This window comes from Anopheles coluzzii, chromosome X (genome assembly GCF_943734685.1).
Source record: "Anopheles coluzzii chromosome X, AcolN3, whole genome shotgun sequence".
In the NCBI taxonomy this organism is placed as follows: Eukaryota; Metazoa; Arthropoda; class Insecta; order Diptera; family Culicidae; genus Anopheles; species Anopheles coluzzii.
Genome location: NC_064669.1, coordinates 13,605,589 through 13,625,941, shown reverse-complemented (window position 1 = coordinate 13,625,941; position 20,353 = coordinate 13,605,589). Strand labels below are relative to the sequence as shown.

The window sequence follows — 20,353 nt, the reverse complement described above, 5'->3', positions numbered from 1 at the left end:
GGTCTACGTCAACCGAGGGTAGAGAGAGAGAGAGAGAGAGAGAGAGAGAGAGAGGGAACAAAAGAAAAACACACAGTTCGCCACCGGTGCCCCTGGGTCTGGGCTGCAAATTATTGTCGTTTCCCCCCCCCCTCTCTCTATCTCTCTCAGTTTTCTTAAGAGGTGATTTTTCCAACCAGCCTGCCGCCAGCATCCGACCCCTCCCCACCGATAGAAGAACAAGCAAATCGTGGTGTGGGCGTCGGCGCTTTTTCGCGCGCCACACAGACATCGCCCCGGCTGGAGGGGGAGTTGTTGGCAGGCGAGCCGCCGGCAACCGATCCGATGCTATATAGTACACCGACGCCTACGCTGCTGGGCTCATTTGAACGGGTCGCAAAGTGCAGAGCGTGACTGTGAACGTGCTTGTGACGGCACGCACGATTGTTGTTTTTTTTTCTACTTTCGGGTGGCTGTTGTTATACAGTAGTTTGTTCGATTAAGCAAAGGACTAAACGGTGTAGGTTTTTTATTCCATACTTGGAGTGCTTTTACTCGTCAATGAATCAGCTTCAAACGCGTGAGTGAGTGTGTGAGTGTGCCAAAAAAAGGACTATTTCTTCATCTTTGCATGTTTGTGTACGTGAAAAAGGACACGTGATCGATGCGCTAGCACGAAAACAAAAAAAAAACTCCGCCGATCATCAATCAATACACACTCGTGCTGGGCTCTTTAGCTGTGTGAGTGTATATGTGTGTGTGAATGAAGCGAACAGACCCAAAACACGGCAAGCTACTAACCACTTAATTTGGGGTGGACGAAACTGTGTGCCCAACCTGTCAAAAGTGCGGAAGGAAAGCTAAATCCTTTTTGCTTTTCTTCGTGTGGTGCGCAGTGAATCGATCAAATCGGAGTGTATCCTCACCGCGTAAGAGATCCCGGTGTACCAAGGACGAAGAGTAGTGAAAGCAGCTTCGGTGTTGGAAGAACAGTTTTTGTTAGTTATCAATCAATCCTCATCCCCCACATTCAATCAACCGCAAAGCGAGTGTTCGTGTAGACGAGTGTTGCTGGTGTGTACGCGAAGGACCGTCTGCTGTGTCGGCAAGTGGCATGAGCCTTGGGTAGCCGAGCCCTTGGTGGAGGTTTTGAAGTGCACGCGAATCGCAACCCAGGCACCAGAGCGCCCCGCAAGAAGGATCGCTCGCCAAGCATCAACGCACCCGCGTCGAACGAACGGCGTCAAGCGACGAACGCTTGTCTTTCAAGATGGGACACCCATCGCATCCAAAGGTGAGATCGCTGGCAGGCGGGTTGTGGCAGTGTTGCATTACCGATTACCGAAGCGCGATCTAAATGTGAGCCCCGCCGAGTGCGAAACCAGGAATCATAAACACAATTCGCGCGCACGCCGCCGCACGCGTAAATGGCGTAGTGGCGCAAGTCACCGACGCAAAGTGATGCAAATCGTTTGCAAGTCGCGCAAATTGGAACGCGTTCTCGCGGGATGCTGCCTCTGTCTGGGTGGTTGTTAAGCTTTTGGCCTTACCTTAATTACCGACACCGCTCTTCCAGCACCGCCGGTGACGTGGTGTACGGGTGGTATCGCGCACAGTTGCAATTGCGGATGGCAGTAGCTTTTTGGCTGGGCGCCATGTTTTGAGGCTTTCGGAATGTTTGTACAGCTAAAGGACTCATACAGCGTGCTCGACCAACACACCGTTAAGATGCGTTTTGCATACCACGCATCAGTTCAGTAGCTGCAACTTCTGAGCGCAGGTGTTGGGCACTAATGGGTCGTAACACCTCGACGCCACGACGCGTGCGCAACTACCAAGAGCCCCCGGGGAGGCCCTCGAGTTATGGGCAAATTATACACTAATTAATTAGTGGTGTAGCTGCCAACTCTCAAGGCCGATCCACCCCCCGAAGCTCCGGGCCAATGTAGTAAAGAGTAAGGGTGCATCAGAGCCCCATCATCATCACCATCATTTTTGCCACTGCGAGCGGGCCCGAGCGAGTGAAGACAAAAACTGGAGCACTAGCGCTGGAGGGCGCTCATCCATTCATCAATTCCAGTAGTGCTCACGCGTGCTCACGCGCGGAATCGGGTGCCTCGCTTTTGGCTCCGTTCCTCCCGCACAGCACACATTCTGTGCTTTGTGACCCGATGCAATCCAGCCGCTTCCCATGCAAATGCAGTCGTGGGGAGGGGGGGGGGGGAGGAGAGGGTAATGAAAACAACCAAACAAGACGGGGGCAATCCACCGTGTGAGCCTGCGCGCTGGTGGCTCACATCGTAAAATCAGCCCGAATACAATCAGGGGGGGAGGTAGTGTCGCGAGGTTTTTGTTTTCGCGCTCTGGTTTTTTTTTTTCGGTGAAGAAATCTGCTGCACACGGGCTCTGGTGGCCCTTACAGTGTGTGGCAGGTTGGGAGTGGAAGGCGGGGGTGTGATTTTAAGCTGCCTCCGATTTCGCAAATCCCTCCGAGTAGCGGCACCAGTACACCAGCGCCCAGCTCTGAGGCAACCAAGGTGCGTTATCATCCGAGATGCACCGTTGCGTAACGGAGGGCGCTTTTATTTCGCGGGTGAAAAAAGCTGACGGTATGACAAGTGGCACGCGTGCAACCGATTCGCATGTTTAGGTGACATGTTCGAAATTGTAGCTTTTTAAAACGATCGCTTAAACAACATCAATTGCAAAAAAGATAATCTTCACTCCTTGCTTTCTTTCTGCTAGACATGTGAATGTTGTGTTATAGTAGAGGAAAATAACACGTTACTCTTTTAGTAATCAGCTACTAGGTACCTCATATCAGAGTAAACTGTTGGGTCCTGTTGTTCTTTAACTTATTTTTATGCACAAAGGGTAAAATGTATTTGTCACACGAATACCCAAAATAGCAGACTAATTCAGTTTCACGTTTCAAAAGAAAAATATCAATGTAACAATGTTCTAAAAATTAAACGTTAATTATTACACTACACAAACGCTCAAAATCAAACTCGAATGCGGCGAAACAGTTTTCGCTCTCTTGAGTTTCTTTTTATCAGATTTTCGGGCGCTGGTACTCCTGGATCCTGTTTAAGTGGAGACAGTTCAAATTGGAATCGAATCTATCCTAATCTTGTAAAACCAGTACCGCAACCATTAGACTAGAAATGATATATTCCTGTAATTTCGAGCAAAGGAGCAAAAACAAGTACTTGAAGTTTTTATTAATTTTGACCGTTTTCTTTCTTTATTTAATGCTATTATACAAATATTCCTAGTAGTAGAAAATTGTTACTAGAAAATTTTTGACTTGCAGAAAAGTAATAATTTACTTTTTGATTGTGAATTTCCCAGCTCTACACTAGAATAATCGTCTTATTTGAAAAAAATAGTGTAATCTCAATAACGTGAACATAAGATTTTTTTTTCGAAATTTTCAAATTTCACTCAGTATTACACATTCGAATTAGTTATTTTCCATAATATTATTGAATGTTTTGAGCCTTGAAACACGAAAACTTTCAATTATATCATTCTGGTATTTAAAAAACCCACAAATTATTGACGCTTATGAATGTACTCATATTACTTATATTTTTTACCTCATGTTATGTCTAATGATGTGACTCGGTTGCTCATTGATTATTATATTTTTTTAAGTTTTTAAAATAAAGTAGGGAAAGTGCATCGAGTCGAGTAGTCTAGGCATAGAATCGCCAAGCCAACTCTCGGCGACGATAAATACACTCACAAAATTGAAACGCAAGCCAAAAGATAAACATAAAATCCTTATAGAGGATGCAATAGTTCATTTATATTGATGCACCATATTGCGATTCTCATTTTATTCCACATCAAGCTGGCCCACTAAAAATTGTTTTTAGAGTTTATAAATGTTTTTTTTTAATTAATTACAAAACCTATGAGAACACATCTCAACCCAAGTGACATTTGTTCTATATTAATATTCATGATCTCGAATGCTGCTTGAAACACCAGAAATTGCGGATTTGTGTGTGATTAATCGTGTTTTAAGTGGTAAGATTTCGTTAGGACAAAACTGTGTCTTACACTATCGTTGAACAATTGCGTTGAGTTCGTTTTACTTAGTTACTTACTGACTTATCCGGCACTACAACCGCTTTGCGGTCTTGGGCTGCCTCAGGAGTGTCCGAAACCGCTCACGGTCTCGCGCCTTCGTCTGCCAGTCCGATGTTCCGGCCTTAATAGCGGACGCCTCCACGCCATCTTATCACCTCAATTTAGGTCTACCACGCCTCCTCTCTCCTTGTGGATGGCCTAAAAATTATTTTTCTATTATTCGGGCCCTTCACCATTCTAGTCAGTTTTTTTGTATCGAGTTTGACAGTTGGAGGCTGAAATCATGTAAACACTCCATACAAAACACATAAAACACTTAAAACTAGCCTGCAATTTTCAGTCTAGATTATTCTAGCCTATAAACTAGAATTAGATTCGAGTACCTGCTCGAAAACATGGTGTTGTTTACATTTATCCCAAGGTGCATTAAAGAGATCGGGTGGTGGAATCTAGAATCATAGTATATGTAGTCGAGGGGGTCTCATAGAATGTTTTTTATAACCAAATTTGAATTTCACTTTTTGACAGGATGGGTAAAAACTTTTGTTCAAACAAGCTTTCTGGAGGATTGACGAATACTCAAAACACTTTTAAAATCTTAATTCAGAAGCAGAAGCGATAAAAATCAGCCTTCTAAATTCATACACCTTGGGATAAGCCCACCTGTATACTATACCCACTTTGATAGCTGCTCGAAAACTGCTATACAATGCAAACAGCTGACAGGCTGAAATTTCAGCCTACGAACTTAAAACGGAAAGGACCCCATTATTATCCTTGTAATATTTGACAAACAAAGAAGTATTTTTGTACGCGTTATTTCCTGAAAATAAGATGTTATTTCAGTTTAAAAATGGCTACACGGCCACTTCAAAGGATTGCTAACCTGACGGAACAAGAAGAAAGCATACAAAAAAGCTCAGTCATAGCCGATTTTAAATGGCTTGTTCTTAAACTCTCTTACACTGGTGCAGACTATGCTCCACTTTAAGTGAAACAGCTCGAAAGCTTGATTCTCGTACTCAAAATGTCTATTGGGATGTTGCATCGTTGAAAACTTAAACATTTTACAAACTATTATCATATCGCCCTCCATCCATTTTTCAGAAGGGTTTCGATGACTTTAACAAATGCCCTGGATCTATTCTGGAATCGACGTTAACGATTTCATACTCAAAACTCATTTCTATCTGATGCATTTCTATCGTATGGTCTTTTTCCATACATTCGACAAGACAGAGAAAATAACTCTCGCTAGCTGGAATTCTAAGTGCTCTCTCGCTCTCGTTCTCTGATCTTAAGCCTCAAGCCCTCATGTGTGTTGGGACTTCGTTACGACCTCTTATAAGAGTTTCCCGAATCCGTGATATCTGAGCATGTAGATACTTAAATCACTCACTTCATCATTCAGTTACTCGTTACATAGTAACTGTCTACTTTCGAATTCCTTGTTTGCTAAACTTTACTTGTCTTTTCTCTTCCTTATTTCTTCTCGCCCTTTCCTCAGTACCGCTGTACGGGTAGAGCAGGTCGCGAGAGGATCATGACGCTGTGGGTGATGGTACTATTCGTCACCGTCCTCATACTGCCCTTCCCAGGCGTTTCCGCCATTACGACGACCGACTCGTTGGTGGAGGCAACGCACACGACGCTCCCGGTGACACTTGGCGAGACGGAGACGACGCCGGACCGCTCAGCCTCCGACCTGAGCGAGGCGGAAACGAAGGACCCTACGCAGCGGCTCGAGATCATCAAGCAGATCCGTAAGGTGAACCAGGACGGTTCGTACACGGTCGGCTACGAGGCGGAGGATGGTACGTTCAAGATCGAGAGCCGGGACGTGTTGGGCAACATCAAGGGCACGTACGGGTACATCGACGCGAACGGCGACATCAAGCGGGTCTCGTACGGCGGCGGACAGTCGACCGCAACGCTGCCAATGGTGTCGACCGTGCCGACGCCTGAGGAGGAGATTGTGCACATTCCGCCGCGCTTCAACCGCACTCAGCATCTGCTGATGCCGACCACACGTCGCCCACCCAACTATCATCCACCGCAGCAGCAGCAGCAGCAGCATCATTCCCATCTTCATCACAACCCGCAGCACGCGAGCACACTGCGCCCGAGCGTCATTCAGACGATACCGCGCAAACGGCACGGCTACTCCACCACCACACCGACCACACCGGCATCCAGTGGCTCCAGCAGCAGCACGATGGCAATGAACGGAGGTAACTCACCAACCACAACACCTACCACCACCACGACCACAACCACCGAAAGCACTGTGACGTCAGCGGCCACCGAAACGGGCGGCCATCTGGCAGCAGCGTTCGGCGAACCAACAGCCGCCTCGACCCACTCCTCCACCGTGCACACCAAACCCGGAACGCTGCTCATCATCCGACCGACGCCCCTCCCCTACCAGGCGGCCAAGACGGCCGAACAGCTTGCCCGGCCCGAGCGGCTCGAGGCGGCTAAGTACACGCACGCCCCGCCCGCCAAAAAGCCCGTACGCGGTAACTTCCTGCGCCGCCAGCTGGCCCCGGCCGTTAGCGAGTCCGGCGAGCAGTACGAGGCGCAGCCGCAGCAGATCATCTACGGCCAGTCGGCGGCCGACGGCGAACTCGGCAGCATCTTCTCCGGCGGCGCAAAACCCCTCTACACCACCCATCCGACGCCGCGCATCCCAGCCGCCGTGCTGGCGGCCCGGCAGCGTGCCGCCCACATCCAGAGCGTGCTGCAGGCGGGTCAGGCCGGCCCCGACCGGCTCACCACCGAGCGCGTGTACGTGAAGCAACCGGCCCGACCACAACCACCGAGGCACGAACCGGCCCCGATCCTGTACGAAACCTCGACCGAACCGAGCTCCGAGCACAGCTACGTCACCGACGGACCGGCGTCCTCCTCAGTCGTGCAAATTCCAGCCGCCAATCGGGTCCTGGCGACTAGCGAAGCCGAACCGCACGCGGAAGAGCGTCGCCCGATATTCCGCCCCCGGCCGATCGAGTTTCGCCCGCGCGAGGACGGCTCATCGCAACCGCCGCCGGCCGGACGCTTCCGCACGCCGTACGGATTGCCGCCGCCGTACGCGAGGTCCTTCACGCCGCTGCCACCACCCGGAGAACTACCGTACGGTGGGCGTGACCCGGACGACAAGGACCGGGAGGCGGACGACCCGCAGCCGCATCTCAACAGCCTTTTGCCCTATCGGCAGCAGCGGCGGCTGAATCTGCCGCCGGCAGATCCCGCCTACCAGCCGCAGCAGTCACTCAGTGCAACTCAGCCGCCCCAGCAGCACCAGCCGCAGCAGCAGCAGCAGCAGCAGAACTCGTACCCTATTCCCGTCCCGTACAACCCGGTTGGATATCCGCGGCTGCCCTCCAGCCCGTACTACTACGACATCCCGCCGGAGCGTCCACTGACCGCGCGCGACTTTGAGCGCATCCTGCAGGTGCTCATCTTGCGCCATCAGCAGCAGCAGTTTGCTCAGCAGGCGTCGCGCTACCGTCTCGGCGGAGGCGGCGGCGGCTACGGCGGCTATAATGGAGCCTTCCCGTACAATCCCTACTTCCCCGGGCCATCTCCAGCTCCGTTCGGGCTTGGCGGCCCATACCTCGGCGGCGGCTATCCTCAGCAACAGATCCCCCGACCACCACTGCCCTTCCCCTATCCAGGTGCGGGACCTTACGATGCGCCCGGCTACCAGAACCCACTCTACAGCCCATCCGCACCGAGTGCAAGCGTACGGGGTGGCGGCGTAGCAGCTGACGGTGTCCAGTCCGACCCGCTCGACGGTGGCTTCGCGCGCCGCAACGGCCAGTACTACCAGCCGGCGCTCGATGCGCCCGGTTCGGCCGCCACCGGATCGCTCCGTTCCGCCGACTATCTGCCGCCGGACGTGCGCGAAAGCCTGCTCTACCGGATGCTGATGCTCGCTATCCAGGCGCCCGGTGCCGGCACGGACGTACTGCCGGCCGGACCGCAGTCCACCGGCCAGCAGTACCCCGGTCTGCAGCATCTGCAGGGTGCGTCCTCGATGCCACGGCCCCAAACCCAACCGAGCCAGATGACAGGCCGCCAGCAGGACGGGCAGAGCACGGTGACGGCCGCCGCCGCCACGATGCTACCGATGTACAGCAAAAAGCCGGTGCGAAGTGTACAAATTCTCGGCGAGGAGTGAAGACTGCGCCGCGTTTCGTTTCTTTTTCTTCTAGTTCGGTAGCGCTGTAAACACGCAGTTTAGGCTTACTAGGAGTGACTAGGTTTAGGTTCTTGGGTAAGCGGCTTCGGAGCTGCTCCCTTTTTTTTTGTGTAGCATTTAGTTTTGTTGTAACTTCCGTATTCTTTCCATTTCCCTTAGGTTTTGCTTTGATGGCGTGTAGTCGTGACACTCAAACCACTAGAATAAGATGTACCAAAGTTTACCCCCGCGCGTCACAACACCGCACACTCACGATTACGGTTACTCCACAAGGCCTGTCAAAGCTAGCGACTCGAAAGCGGAATTCGCCGCGATCCCGAGGGGCAAGATGCAACTCCAATACGACGTGTTTGAAGCGTAAAATAAGGGATAAAATTCTGAAGAGGGCAATCTTCCCGGCCGGGCGATGTGTTTCGCTTAATCTTGACGCAAATTTTCACCAACTCTTTTCACCAATAAAATCCAAATAATTAAAAATTTAGTCGTTTACTTAGGAATAATCTGAACGATTAGGTTTGTTTTGTGTCTGCTTCTTGCCTGCAGTAGTGGTGGGAGCTAGGAATCGAAAGTACCCGATTCCGAATCTGTCCCCAGAATAGAGAATCGGAGTTGGCTCCGGAATCGGATTCGGATTCGATCCCGGAATCGGAATCGGTTTCGAATCCGGAATCGGATTCTGATATGGCTCCGGAATCTGAAACAGCTCCGCAATTTGAATCAGCTTCGGAATCGAAACACAACTAATCTTTCAATGCAAACTGCAATAAAACGATGAATTTAAATATCATTCCACGGTTTTGCCCGAATGTACTGGATGCTTTGACCCCTAGTTAATAAACCGCAAAGGATCCCAATGTACTTAATAACGATCCATTCTCATGGAGATTCCAGAGCCGATTCCGATTCCGGAGCTGATTCTGATTCCGGAGTCGATTCCGATTTCGGAACCGATTCCGGAGCCAATTCTGGAGCCGATTCCGGAACCAATTCTGAAGTCGATTTCGGAAGCTGATTCTGGACCTGCTCGATTCTACAAAATGGAGCTATTCGTTATCGATTCTGACCAAAACTTCATTTTTCCCATCACTAGTCAGCAGACCTTGGTCAACCTGTCGAATAACTTCCTTTAGCACTTGCCTCTTCTTCCTGAGATGTGTTTTTATGGAGATCACATGTACATGGCAGAGGAAGGAGCTCACACATGCTGGCTAGCTAGCGGGACACGTTTCAGAAGATACTGTGGAGGTTGTCATCCGTGCACTGAGTGCCTTTTTTTGTACGATTCCCACCTCCTAATTGGCTTCGTAGCATCCAGAATGTCGGGTAATTGAGGCAACCAGTTCTGAATCGCTTTTAAACCGAATGCAACCGGAAGCTGCTTCTCTGGACCAAACATGCCCAAGAAAGGCTAGTACTACCGGTGAGAGGCTACGAGCGAAGAAACGTTAATACCGCACCGTTCCTTAATGACAGGTGTAAGCTCCGGCTTGGTCATGTGTGTAAGTATGTGTGTGTGTGTTGGAATGCTTTTCGTTAGCGCCTGTCACCGATGGTTTCTATTTGCTGTTTTCAAACGAGATCCGTTCGCCATAAAACCACCGTCCGGATGGCGTCCAAGGATGGCGTGTGGTACGATGATAAGAGGACGCTGTGACACCGGCCAGACTTCCGACTTCTGCAATGGGTGGTCGGGTTTTTTTTCCTTTCTTCTTTTTGTCGTTATTATGCGACTCGACATAGTGTCCTAACGAGATACCGCCACATTCTGTCGGACATTGGGAGCCAATTTAACACGGATTGGTGGGTTTTGTGGTGCTTTCACAGGTTAGGTTATTGATTTGTATTCCATTCCTATAGTGTTCCCTTCAATGCTTTTTTTCTAGGATTTGGAAGGACGAATTCCTACGCAAAAATTAAAGCCACATACACCTGCAACCTTGACTTATTTTTTGAAGAAAAGTTTTCGGTTTCGTGACCACCATGAAAGCTTGACCACCTAACGTTAGGTTAAGCTTAGAACGAACAAAAATTAAGCTTCCACTAAACGGTTTAAAAGCATGTGGTAAGCTTTATGGCTCAAAAGCTCAAAGAGTGCTTTGCGCCGATCCTCTCACTGAATGTGCTGTTCTCTCTTTTACTTTGCATTGGCCAGGCGAGACAGCAAATGATCGACGCGACTGTTGAACCTTTTTGCTCATTTCAAATGTAATGCTTAAAGCTCTCGTACATCGTTTTGTTTTATTGTTATGGATCACTTTCAATTTCTTGATTTTCACAGTTTGTTTTGTTACTTTTTAACGTTAAAAATTGTTGTAAAGTGTTCAAACAGTCTTATTTGCTATTTCTGATCAATTGATGTTGGAGCTTGTTGTTGAAACGTTACCGAAATTCAAAGGAGGCCATGACAGTTCAAAGATCCGAGCAATTGACGTATACGAGAGAGGAATGAGGCTTTGAGCATGTAGAGAACAGCCAACAGTCCCAATGAGAGAGTGGAAAGAAATAACATTGAACGTGAGCTAAGATAAAAACAACGATAAGAATTTTACCCAAATCACATTACAACAAGATTTTATAATCGGTTGGTCGCCACAACAGAATATTTTGAACAAGCGTTTCATATCTAAATTCGTTACATTCCCTTCGTTCAAACTCGACAAGCTTCCATAACGCCTTTCCGAGACATACACACACACACACACACACATCCATACACGATCAAGAATGTGAAGAGTAAGACATTCGCTCTTGCTCTCTTTTTCGTCGAGAGATCTTCGAGAGCGGCCGCACTCAGCGGACGAACTTTCTTGAAGACCTCACCGTTAAGGCCTTAATAAAGTCTTACCGCTTGATCACGGCACTCCAACGGAAGGACGAACAAAAATAGGTTAGAAAGACAAGTGAGCTGCGTTAACTATACCATTCGCTCGTTTTCAATGTCCAGCAAAACAAGCTAAAATTTCAGCCTGACAGTGGAATAATATACATCATTCGGGTTGTATCTGTTTGATATTTACGTTTCGCCATATTGGATTTCACTATTTGAGTTAAAAAAGCTGCATTTTTTGTTTTCTTTTTCTGAATCTTTATCGATATTTAAAAATTTACTATAAGTGTGAAAATCTATTTAAATTCAGTTTTACTTTTTTCAACAAAATATTTAGGCTTCATTAAAACAAATTCATTCCTTTATGAGGTAAGCTAATTGAGCCTACGACGTCGACTTTTTTTTTTACATATTTTTCAGGCTGTAATAATCTAGGCTAAAACTCTGAATGTTTCTGAGGGTTGGTTGTGTACGGAGTGTTGACATGATTTTTGCCACCAAAATGTCAAGCTCCATATAAAAAAAAATCTGGCTAATATCGTAAAACATCTAGCTACTATCGTAAACAACCCCCATTCTCAGAATGTTATCTTGAAAATTACAATCTTTCGAGCATTTGCTTGTGTCAGGACGCTACTTCAAAGAAACAAAAAAAAACAAAATAATTTGCTACTCTTGTCGTTACATGCCTTGTTTACCAGCACATCTCAGCTTAACAAGCCGCTGTCGGCTGGGCGCGGATGTAGGGTTGCGCTTCGCGCTGCTACCAAGCGGTCCGCACAGGCTCGGCTCGGCCCCGACCGAGTCAGAAAGCAACGCACGTCGAGGCGAAGCGCGTCGTGGTGTTTGCGTGTGTGCAAGCAGCTTAACCCCAAAATTTCGGTACGCGTTTGCCGGGAAGCTAGTGTAAACCAGGCCGCCAATACAGGAGCTCGGTTCCGTGGTGCGCTTTTCCGGACAGTTCGGCAGTGCGTATGGTTGTTCTCGCGGATTTTTGAGCGCACACCGAAGAGGACGCCCTGCAGGAGAAGGTGAAGCAAGTTCTTTACAGCGCTGGTACCTCGCCCGTTCAATGCCGGTGTGCCTGGGGGGGGGAAAGAGAAGTGAATTGGTGTGTAAGAAAAAGCGTGTCTGTGGGTCTAAGTGCGTGTCCAAAAGGGAATCAAATAAAAAGGAAGTGTGCAAGTGGGTAAATAACGCACCCCCTCCCCGAAAAGGTGGGCTTAATTGTGTGTAAAAGGGTGCACGCGCAAGCCCGCACCAACCGCCCTCCTGGAGTCGATTTTCCCAACGTGAGGAATATTAGGAGGGCGCAGAGTTTCGGTTTCACGGCCGATCGGCCGGAACGGGAAATCGATCATTTTCCCAACCACCACCGCCGGGTCCACATCCTTTTCTGCGGGTGTTTTTTTTTTTTAATTTTCATTCTGTGTGCTCAAATAGTGGAAGTGTTTGGTAAGGTTGTTCTGCGGGTCTTAGAAGTGTGTGGCGAAGAATCGCGATGCGGTAAGAAGTGGTTCCCGTAGCAACCAGCATTCAACTGCGCCAAGCGAACCTCCCCGAACGCAATAGCATTACAATCAATCAGGGCACTGTGTAGCCGTACCCAGCACTCCAGCAGCTGAGCGAGGGAGAGCCCTCCATCCCCTTCGATCAATGACCAGCCGTCGACACAGGACAGCCTTCAACTGCGCCCGGGCGGTGTAAAGTCCGCCAGCCACGACTGCATGCATGCAAAGGTAAGTAGGCCCTGGCCAAACCCGCCCCAACGCACGCCAAAGGGCACTGTCGCCAAACACTGTAAACAACAAACATCCCCCCCTCCCCCCGGTCTGGTGGGGAGCCTGTGCTAGGGAGCGGTTCGGGAGCGTCACCCAGAGGCTACCGATCTCGCGCCACGCCAAAAGCGGCAAACCGATCAACGGGCCAGCACCCCAGAACCCCCCCAACTCCCCGCTAATTCGATAAATGTGAAAGGTTTTGCCCTTCACTTTACGGGTGCGGAGTGCGCCGTGCGAAGAAATATCAGAGCTTGATCCGTGGTGATCCGACAGTGCCTCCAAGCCTTCCAGCACCAACACACACATAAAAACGGAGCACGCACGTGGAGGCAGGGGCTGCCGCCTGCTGCTGGCGCTGTACGCAAAACAGCGTTGACGATTTTTGCTTTTCTCATGCTTATGCTAATTTTGTCACAAACAAAACCCTAAACACGAGGACGATAACGGCAAGCGGGGGGTTGGATTAGAGTGTGTACGTTTGTGTCGTGAGACAAACATTGGAGCTTGGCCGCGTGGGGGATTTTGCAGCTTAAGCAAAGATAGCGCGCTTCTTCGCCTGCAACTTGGATGGTGGCGGCAGCGCTAAGGAACCGTCCGCTTCATTGCGTTTCTGGTGTGTGTGTGTGTGTGTGTATGTGGATTTTCGTTGTTCGTTGCCTCTAGCTTCTTGGTCTGTATGCTGCTGTCGAATGACGGTTATTTGCTGCATTTTAAACCGCGTGCTCCCACCACGCTTTGTTTGGTTGCGGTGGTTGGGATGTTGGGTTTGCTGGGTAGAGCGAGGAGGAGTGCAATGTTTTGGCTCGGTGGCATAAAACCTGTTTTACCGAGGCGCTGATGGTGGCTTCTTGCGTTCCGTCAGTACCGCGTCTCGAAGAAAGGGGTTTGGAGAAAAGAAAATAAAAAAGAAAAAAAAAACAGTCGGCAGCTACACGTACAGGTTCGGGCAATATTGTCAACAAAGCTTGCGTGTAGACTTTTGCTCTTTCCTCTTCTCTCTCTCTCTCACACACACACACACTCTCTTTTCTGTTAACTGTAAGGATCCATCCTGGTGGTGATGCTCGCTTATGAATGTGAGGTTAAGGTGGTCGGTTTTGTTTTCTCTTCCCACACGACACCGGCCAAAGATCTCTCTAACCCCCTTTTTATGGGTTTTAGGAGCGGCGAACAGAATGCAGAATTCGTTAGCACACAGTGCCAAACCAGCCACAGAAGCCACGCTCGCTGTCATTGGATTGTCTTGGTGACATTTTGCGCGTACCAAAAAAAAACTCAGTAACTGTCTCCATTTTGCGACACGAGCGGGCCATCGGACCCGCCAGAATGGCACGTCACAAATGAAGAAGAGTTCCTGTTATCTAAAACGTAACCAGAAATACAAACAAACAAAAAAACCACAATGTTTCCATTCGCAGAAGCGTATGCGCGGGTAATATTGCTATTGCTCGCAAAAAAATTAAAAAAAAAAACCCTCACACAACTTCACCGGGACCAACCGGGCCGGCTCCTTTCCCATGGGCCGTTGCAGTCACCGACAAACGAGCCGCGCTTCCCTCCCGGTACACGGCGGTTGCGACGATAATACGCTCAGCTTTGTGGCCGGGGCGCTGTGTGTTTCTGGAATTCCTCACTTCGCTCGCTCTTCCAATTCGGGGCACCGGGTTTTTCGTTGTTTTTATTGCGACCCTCTGGGTGCGCGGGCGAAATCATGCCTCATGTGGGTCTGTGCTTGTGTGCATGTTCGCCAAAGCTTAAGGCGCCCTCAGCGTACGATCGTTCTCTAATTTCTCCGTTCCCGCAGGCGAAAGGCGATAAAAATGTGGGACTGGTCAAAGAACCCTGCTGATCGATTCCTCTCTGTATCTCTCTCTTTCTCTCTGTGGCTCTCTTGTTCCCTTGCAACATTATCCCAAACCTTAGACAACAACAGAGTTCTTTGGGTCAGCGAAAAGAGTGTTAGTTGTTTTATTGCAGAAAAGCAATCTACGATGGGACGGGAGAAACAGCGAAAGTGGGAGAAACATAAAGGAAGGAAAAAAAGGTCTGGAGAGGGTGTGTGTGTATGGCTGCCTGGTCTGGGTGTGAAACCAATCGCCCATATGTAAAGGGCTTGTTGAGTGGCTTTTTTTCCTTAATTCTTAATTATGAAACATCCTCCGCTCTTCGTTCGCTGTTTTCGGGGCTAATCCTGTGTAGCAAAGCCGTTCCCTGTCTGTTTACGGCCGTAGTAGGCCGTCTAGCAGAGCCATAATTTTACGCCCGCATCCGGTAACTGTTGCTGGATTTGATTGGTGAAGCGGCGGTCGATGGTATCGAGGGATGGAAAACACAAAATTAAATCAGCTTAAAATATGCATAAATTTCAATTAGAATTTGTAAGAAAAACAAAGCATCACATTTGTTGAATAAACCTTGCTCGAGGAGACACAACGAAACCATTCAAAATTAATATGATATGTGTGTTAGAAATTCTCGCATGACTCTCCAACGCCATGATTCCTTACAGGTATAAGGTTTATGAAATTTCTAACCAAAACTACTTTTATCTATTCCCATCAGCCATGGTAGAAATAAGACGGAACGTAATTGAAGTGGATGCTATCTTGAGAGACCTCATGATTGTTTAATTTTACCTTTTTGCCTCTGTGTTTGGAAGTGTTTTTGCTAGACATATAGGCTTATTCTATTCTTGCAATATCTCGTCGACATCGAGTTGAATATTGCTAAGAAAAACATATCTACTATGCAACTAGACTATCCCGCCTCTGGTAGCGGTTTCGTGGTTTCCATAGAAATGTGTCAAGTAGTCGTGTCCACGTACGTCCATGTGTATTTCGATTCTAGAGTCGATCCAAACCGTTCTCGACATCAAAACTCTAGCGGGAAATGGATCGGAAACGATATTGTAGCAGTGTTGATATAAAATATTTAAATTTTCGACTATGAAAATGGATATACCCATGAAAATAACTCAATGAAATCAAATTAATACAATTGATAATTCGTTTGATCATCTATAACGAAATTCCTTATTTTTTGGCTGACATTCTAATTTGGCAAGAGTTCTTTAAACTTAGCTTGGCGAGCTCAATTGATTTTCACAAACAGACCTCTGAACCAACAGTCACATTTCACATCGAGTTAAATTTCTCGACTCGACTGGAATCGAGTAAAATTATAAGATAAGCTCAATAGATATTCTAAAGAAGCTTGTACCTTCTTCTAAAACAGATTATCTCAAACGGGACGAAATGAATATCCTACAAAAACGTTTGTCATCACTAGGCAGTGAACTGCATGCAAAACCCTGCAATTTCTTCATATTCCCAAGCGTGCGGTGGTGTGCGAAGAGTTCTGAAACATCTCCAAAACGGCATCGTTTACGATCGTGGAAAGATCGTACACCGCCTGCCTATAAATGGACGCAATGAGAGCCAAACCAACACAGCGACAGCACGCACGCGTTGTTCGCTTCATAGCCTTAGTTTTTGTTCATATACCCAATTCTTTTATAAAAACACCAGCCCAGATCTTGCGTGTGATCTGCTGCCATTCTCGCTCTCTCTCTCTCTCTCTCTCTCTCTCTTGTTCTTTTTCTCCACCTCAAACTGATCAGTAGTACCTCTCAGGTCCAGGGTCGCACCTTTTTTTCCCTTCTTTCCCCGTGGTGTGTAGCGAATCCTGCCCGTACCCGACGGATGAAGTGGCTCCGGCGTTCATCGCCTCCAATCTGTCTCTCTCGCTGTGCGGTATACGTTTGCCCAAAATAGGCATCAAAAGTAGAGAGGGCAGGCGCAAGTGCGAGCGAGCGCGAGACGATCGTAAAGTATGGTGCGCTCCTTGTCCGGCCCCTTTGGCGCTGGTGCCTTTTAAGCAGCTTAATCGTGTAAATATCGTCCAGGTTGGGCAGACGCTACACTTCAAACCTGCTCTCCCGTACCTGTGAAGCTGCAACCCAGCGGGCCCTGTAGTACCGCCGCGCTCTGCATCATCTCGTTTTCATTGCATGTCCACACACAGAGCCAAACTCTTCCGCGTCGATGTTGTGTGGCTTTCAGTATACATTTGTGTGTGTGTGTGTGTGTTTGTGGAGTTTACGTTTCACGTTTTGAGTCTTTTATGCTTCCCTCTGCCTCGCCTTCTCGCATGGAGTGCCGTCGATGCTTATGCTGCGGCGAGGCAACATTTATGCTTACCCATCAGGTCTCTTTCGACGGCTGTCGTGACCGGTTTTTTTCGTTGTTTATTTGGTTTGTATTTATTTATATTTTCCATTCTTGTTTTCTTCCCTCGTCTTGCGGGCTGCACCCCAGCAATCGCTCCCTCCGTCCTACTTGTTCGCTAACTCTTTCCCTGCCGGTGGGTGTCTGGGTGTGTGTTATCATCTTTTTCCCGTCACGTCTCGTCGTGATATGATGAGACGGGCCGCGTTCTTTATATTCCATTTATGTCGTATTTCAAAATACAGAAGAAGAAGAAGAAACACTCAGCAACCAACACATCGTTAAAACGTTCTCTTGGTTTCTCAACCCGTTCAGTGTGCTCACAATTCCACCATTCCACCACTTCTGTATCGCCGGAGCCGTCTCGTTTGGTGCAGGGGCGAATGAATACAACGCCATAAACTGCGAATGCGTTTGAGCACACGCCTGCAGCATGGAAAGGAAGAGGCACACAGTGGTAGAATGTGTATTATGTTTCGGTTTGTCACTATTAATTGTATTAAAAAAAAGAAAACGAACAAAAAAAAAACAAACGAACGAAGAAATACGAAAGTGTGTGGTGTATTAATGATCGAGAGCTACGAAACACGTGTTTTTCATCTTCCGCCATATTCCAGCGCGCTGCTACTGCTGTACGAGCAACGGAGTTGTCGCATCGGACAGGGAGCGCACTCATCAGAGAGAAAGGGTTGCACGCTGGATGGTGAAAACATTCTCGTTAGGATCGCTCCGGCTGGTAAGCATAATTTGTTACCAGATGAAAGCGAGAAAGCGATATGATTTTTTTTATTGACACCTTTATTCTTCTTCCCTGGTGTGTGTGTGTGTGTGTGTTTGCTATTTGGGAATCGGGGAGCATCTTGATCCAACCTGTCGCAATAAATCATTCCCGATTTGTTGGCTGCCAAAGCAAATGGAGTTGTATGGAGTGTGTGTGTGTGTGTGTGTGTGTGTGAGTGTGTGTGTGTGTGTGTGTGTGTGTGTGTGTGTGTGTGTGTGTGTGTGTGTGTGTGTGTGTGTGTGTGTGTGTGTGTGTGTGTGTGTGTGTGTGTGTGTGTGTGTGTGTGTGTGTGTGTGTGTGTGTGTGTGTGTGTGTGTGTGTTTAGATGCAATATCACAGTATTATAAACGAGTCTCATAAATTTGTCCTACTCTCTCATTATGTCTCAAAAAAAAAGGTATCATTTCTTACATCATAATCATCCATTCTAAGAACAAAACAACAAACAACTTTATTGGGAAATACACACACACACACACCCACTGGGTTTATTCTCGATTTATACGAGGGTTTTCCACTTCTCTGTTTATTGCAACACATCGGCGACGTCCGGATTGGAAAAACACATTTCTTCATTCGTACACATGCCCGTTCCTGTGTGTGCGCACGTGTACGGAGGGTAGCGACGCACGATAGTCCCAGAGCGGCCTTTAGGCTTCAATGTGTGCATCCCTATATTCAAAAAGGAAGTCTATTTTCTAATGTTTCTATGGCCATTTCGTGTAAATTCTAATTTTCATACATTGTTTTTGAATAGTTTGATAGATCTGGCGATTGGAACTGAAGAAATGTGTCACATTTGTATTCAGAAACACCAAAACGAAGGGGTTTTATCTTTTTTCACTTAGAGTAGTTGGAAGTTTGATTTGATTGGCTTTTATTCGAGTTGTAGTTTGTTTAAATTTTAGACTTACTGCGCAATATTCCCTGCAATCTCTTTTTTTTAATTTCGTAAGTAATTGCATTAATATGTTCTTCATATTTCCTAAAATGTCAGCTGATCCTAGCTAGCCCCCTTTAACAATTGTGGAAGCATTTTAATAAGAACATTTTATCCTCGTTTTTTACCATTTTGGCTTGCCAGACATTCGTGGAAGAGTTAAAATTGGGTTCATAAAATTGACTCTTGCCACGAATCTCGTTCAAACATACTTATTGTTCAGTAATTCGAGTGTTAAATACAAATATTTCACTACACTTTTCAACTTCACACCACATGTTGCCACACAGTAGCTCCATCTGGATGTCCAATATATCAGAGCACACGGCAAGATCATGTGAAGAATAAACATAGGCAAACGGTACGTGAAAAGTGAAACTTTGCTCATCAATATCCGCCCATTAGTTCGCTGTGCGGGGAACCAAACTGTGCGGCGGGAAGATCGCTTGCAATTTGATATTGCTGCACTATCGTGCACGGCAGATAGCGATCCAAACCGAAGCGATCCACCCACACCGAACAGCGGCACTGTTCGTCCCAAGAATGTGTCCCAGCGCAGTCGTTCTATTTTCAAACGCAGTTATACCTATTTTTATCCATAACGTTCCCTTTTTCTTCCCTATGCTGCACACCGTGTGTGTGTGTGCTGCTCGGTGACGAGCTCTCCAACCGTGACACAAGCGGGACATTCCAGCGGCGGACGCAAAAGAGGGCGCACCGAGTGGTCTTCAGTGTAATTGTTAGTTGAGATTAAACGATGTGTTTCGAGCCCGAAAGGAGAAAACAATTCATTCGGATGACTGTTGGATCACAGAACGCACACATCAAGCCGTGGGAGGATGTGACAGGGCCGTTTCCCCGGAAAAGCGTATCGTAATTTCATTTGCTGAAATTGTGCAGCATTTGCCGGGCTTTTTGCCATTTTTTTTTGTTCTTAAGTCTACGAAAGGGGAAAATGTACGCCGAATATCGAACATTTTTTGTTTAACACATGCGTTTTGCCCCGAGGGTGTATGCAGCATTGAAAAATGCTCAGCCCACCCACAGCCACACAGTCAAACGAAAGAATGAGGCACGCGGGTGTGCTGTATTACGCTAATTTTCCGCAATTTGCACTTCTCCGCTCTGTACGCCTCCTGCCCTTCATCCATATCATTACATCCCGGACTACACTCATTAATATGTTTCCACGAATTATGTCTCATCTGGTTGGCGTATCGATAAAATGGAAATCATAAAGGCGATAATGCTCCCCAGGGATACGGCTGGATGGGGAGGAGGAGGGGATGGGTGGTTGTTAGAGTAGGGAAGAGAATAGGGGGGTGTTCCCACTTCCTTGAAATATGTTCGGAAATTTGTACTTCGAAGAATGTTGTTGCAATGAGCGCGGCGCGGTAGAAAATGCGAAATAAAGTGGAAGTTCTGTTCGGAATTGTTTAGGAATAGAAGGAACCAACAAAAAAAAAGCCATCAAAATGAACGTTAATCGGGCTATACGTGCTGTTGTCTGCTTC

General features: G+C 47.6%; 2 protein-coding genes across 2 annotated transcripts in view; both read left to right on the top strand.

Moving 5' to 3' along the window:
* The first annotated feature begins 344 nt into the window (after positions 1-344).
* On the top strand, positions 345-8,761 carry LOC120961574 (uncharacterized). Its single transcript, XM_040385373.2, has 2 exons — positions 345-1,273; positions 5,588-8,761. Exons 1-2 carry the CDS (start codon positions 1,250-1,252, stop codon positions 8,261-8,263), a joined length of 2,700 nt encoding a protein of 899 aa, XP_040241307.2. The 5' UTR covers positions 345-1,249; the 3' UTR covers positions 8,264-8,761.
* Positions 8,762-11,923: 3,162 nt separating this feature from the next.
* The window catches only part of LOC120961550 (uncharacterized), a 115,984-nt gene continuing 107,554 nt past the window's right edge, over positions 11,924-20,353 (top strand). Inside the window, exon 1 of the mRNA XM_040385335.2 lies at positions 11,924-12,850. Within this exon, the coding sequence (XP_040241269.2) occupies positions 12,843-12,850 (8 nt within the window). The 5' untranslated portion in view covers positions 11,924-12,842. The remainder of the gene's footprint in view (positions 12,851-20,353) is intronic.

Excerpts from the sequence above, each read along its gene's own strand:
- LOC120961574 (XM_040385373.2), top strand. The coding sequence starts at position 1,250 with ATGGGACACCCATCGCATCCAAAG. Across the intron at positions 1,274-5,587 it reads GACACCCATCGCATCCAAAG|TACCGCTGTACGGGTAGAGC; the intron begins GTGAGATCGCTG and ends CCCTTTCCTCAG.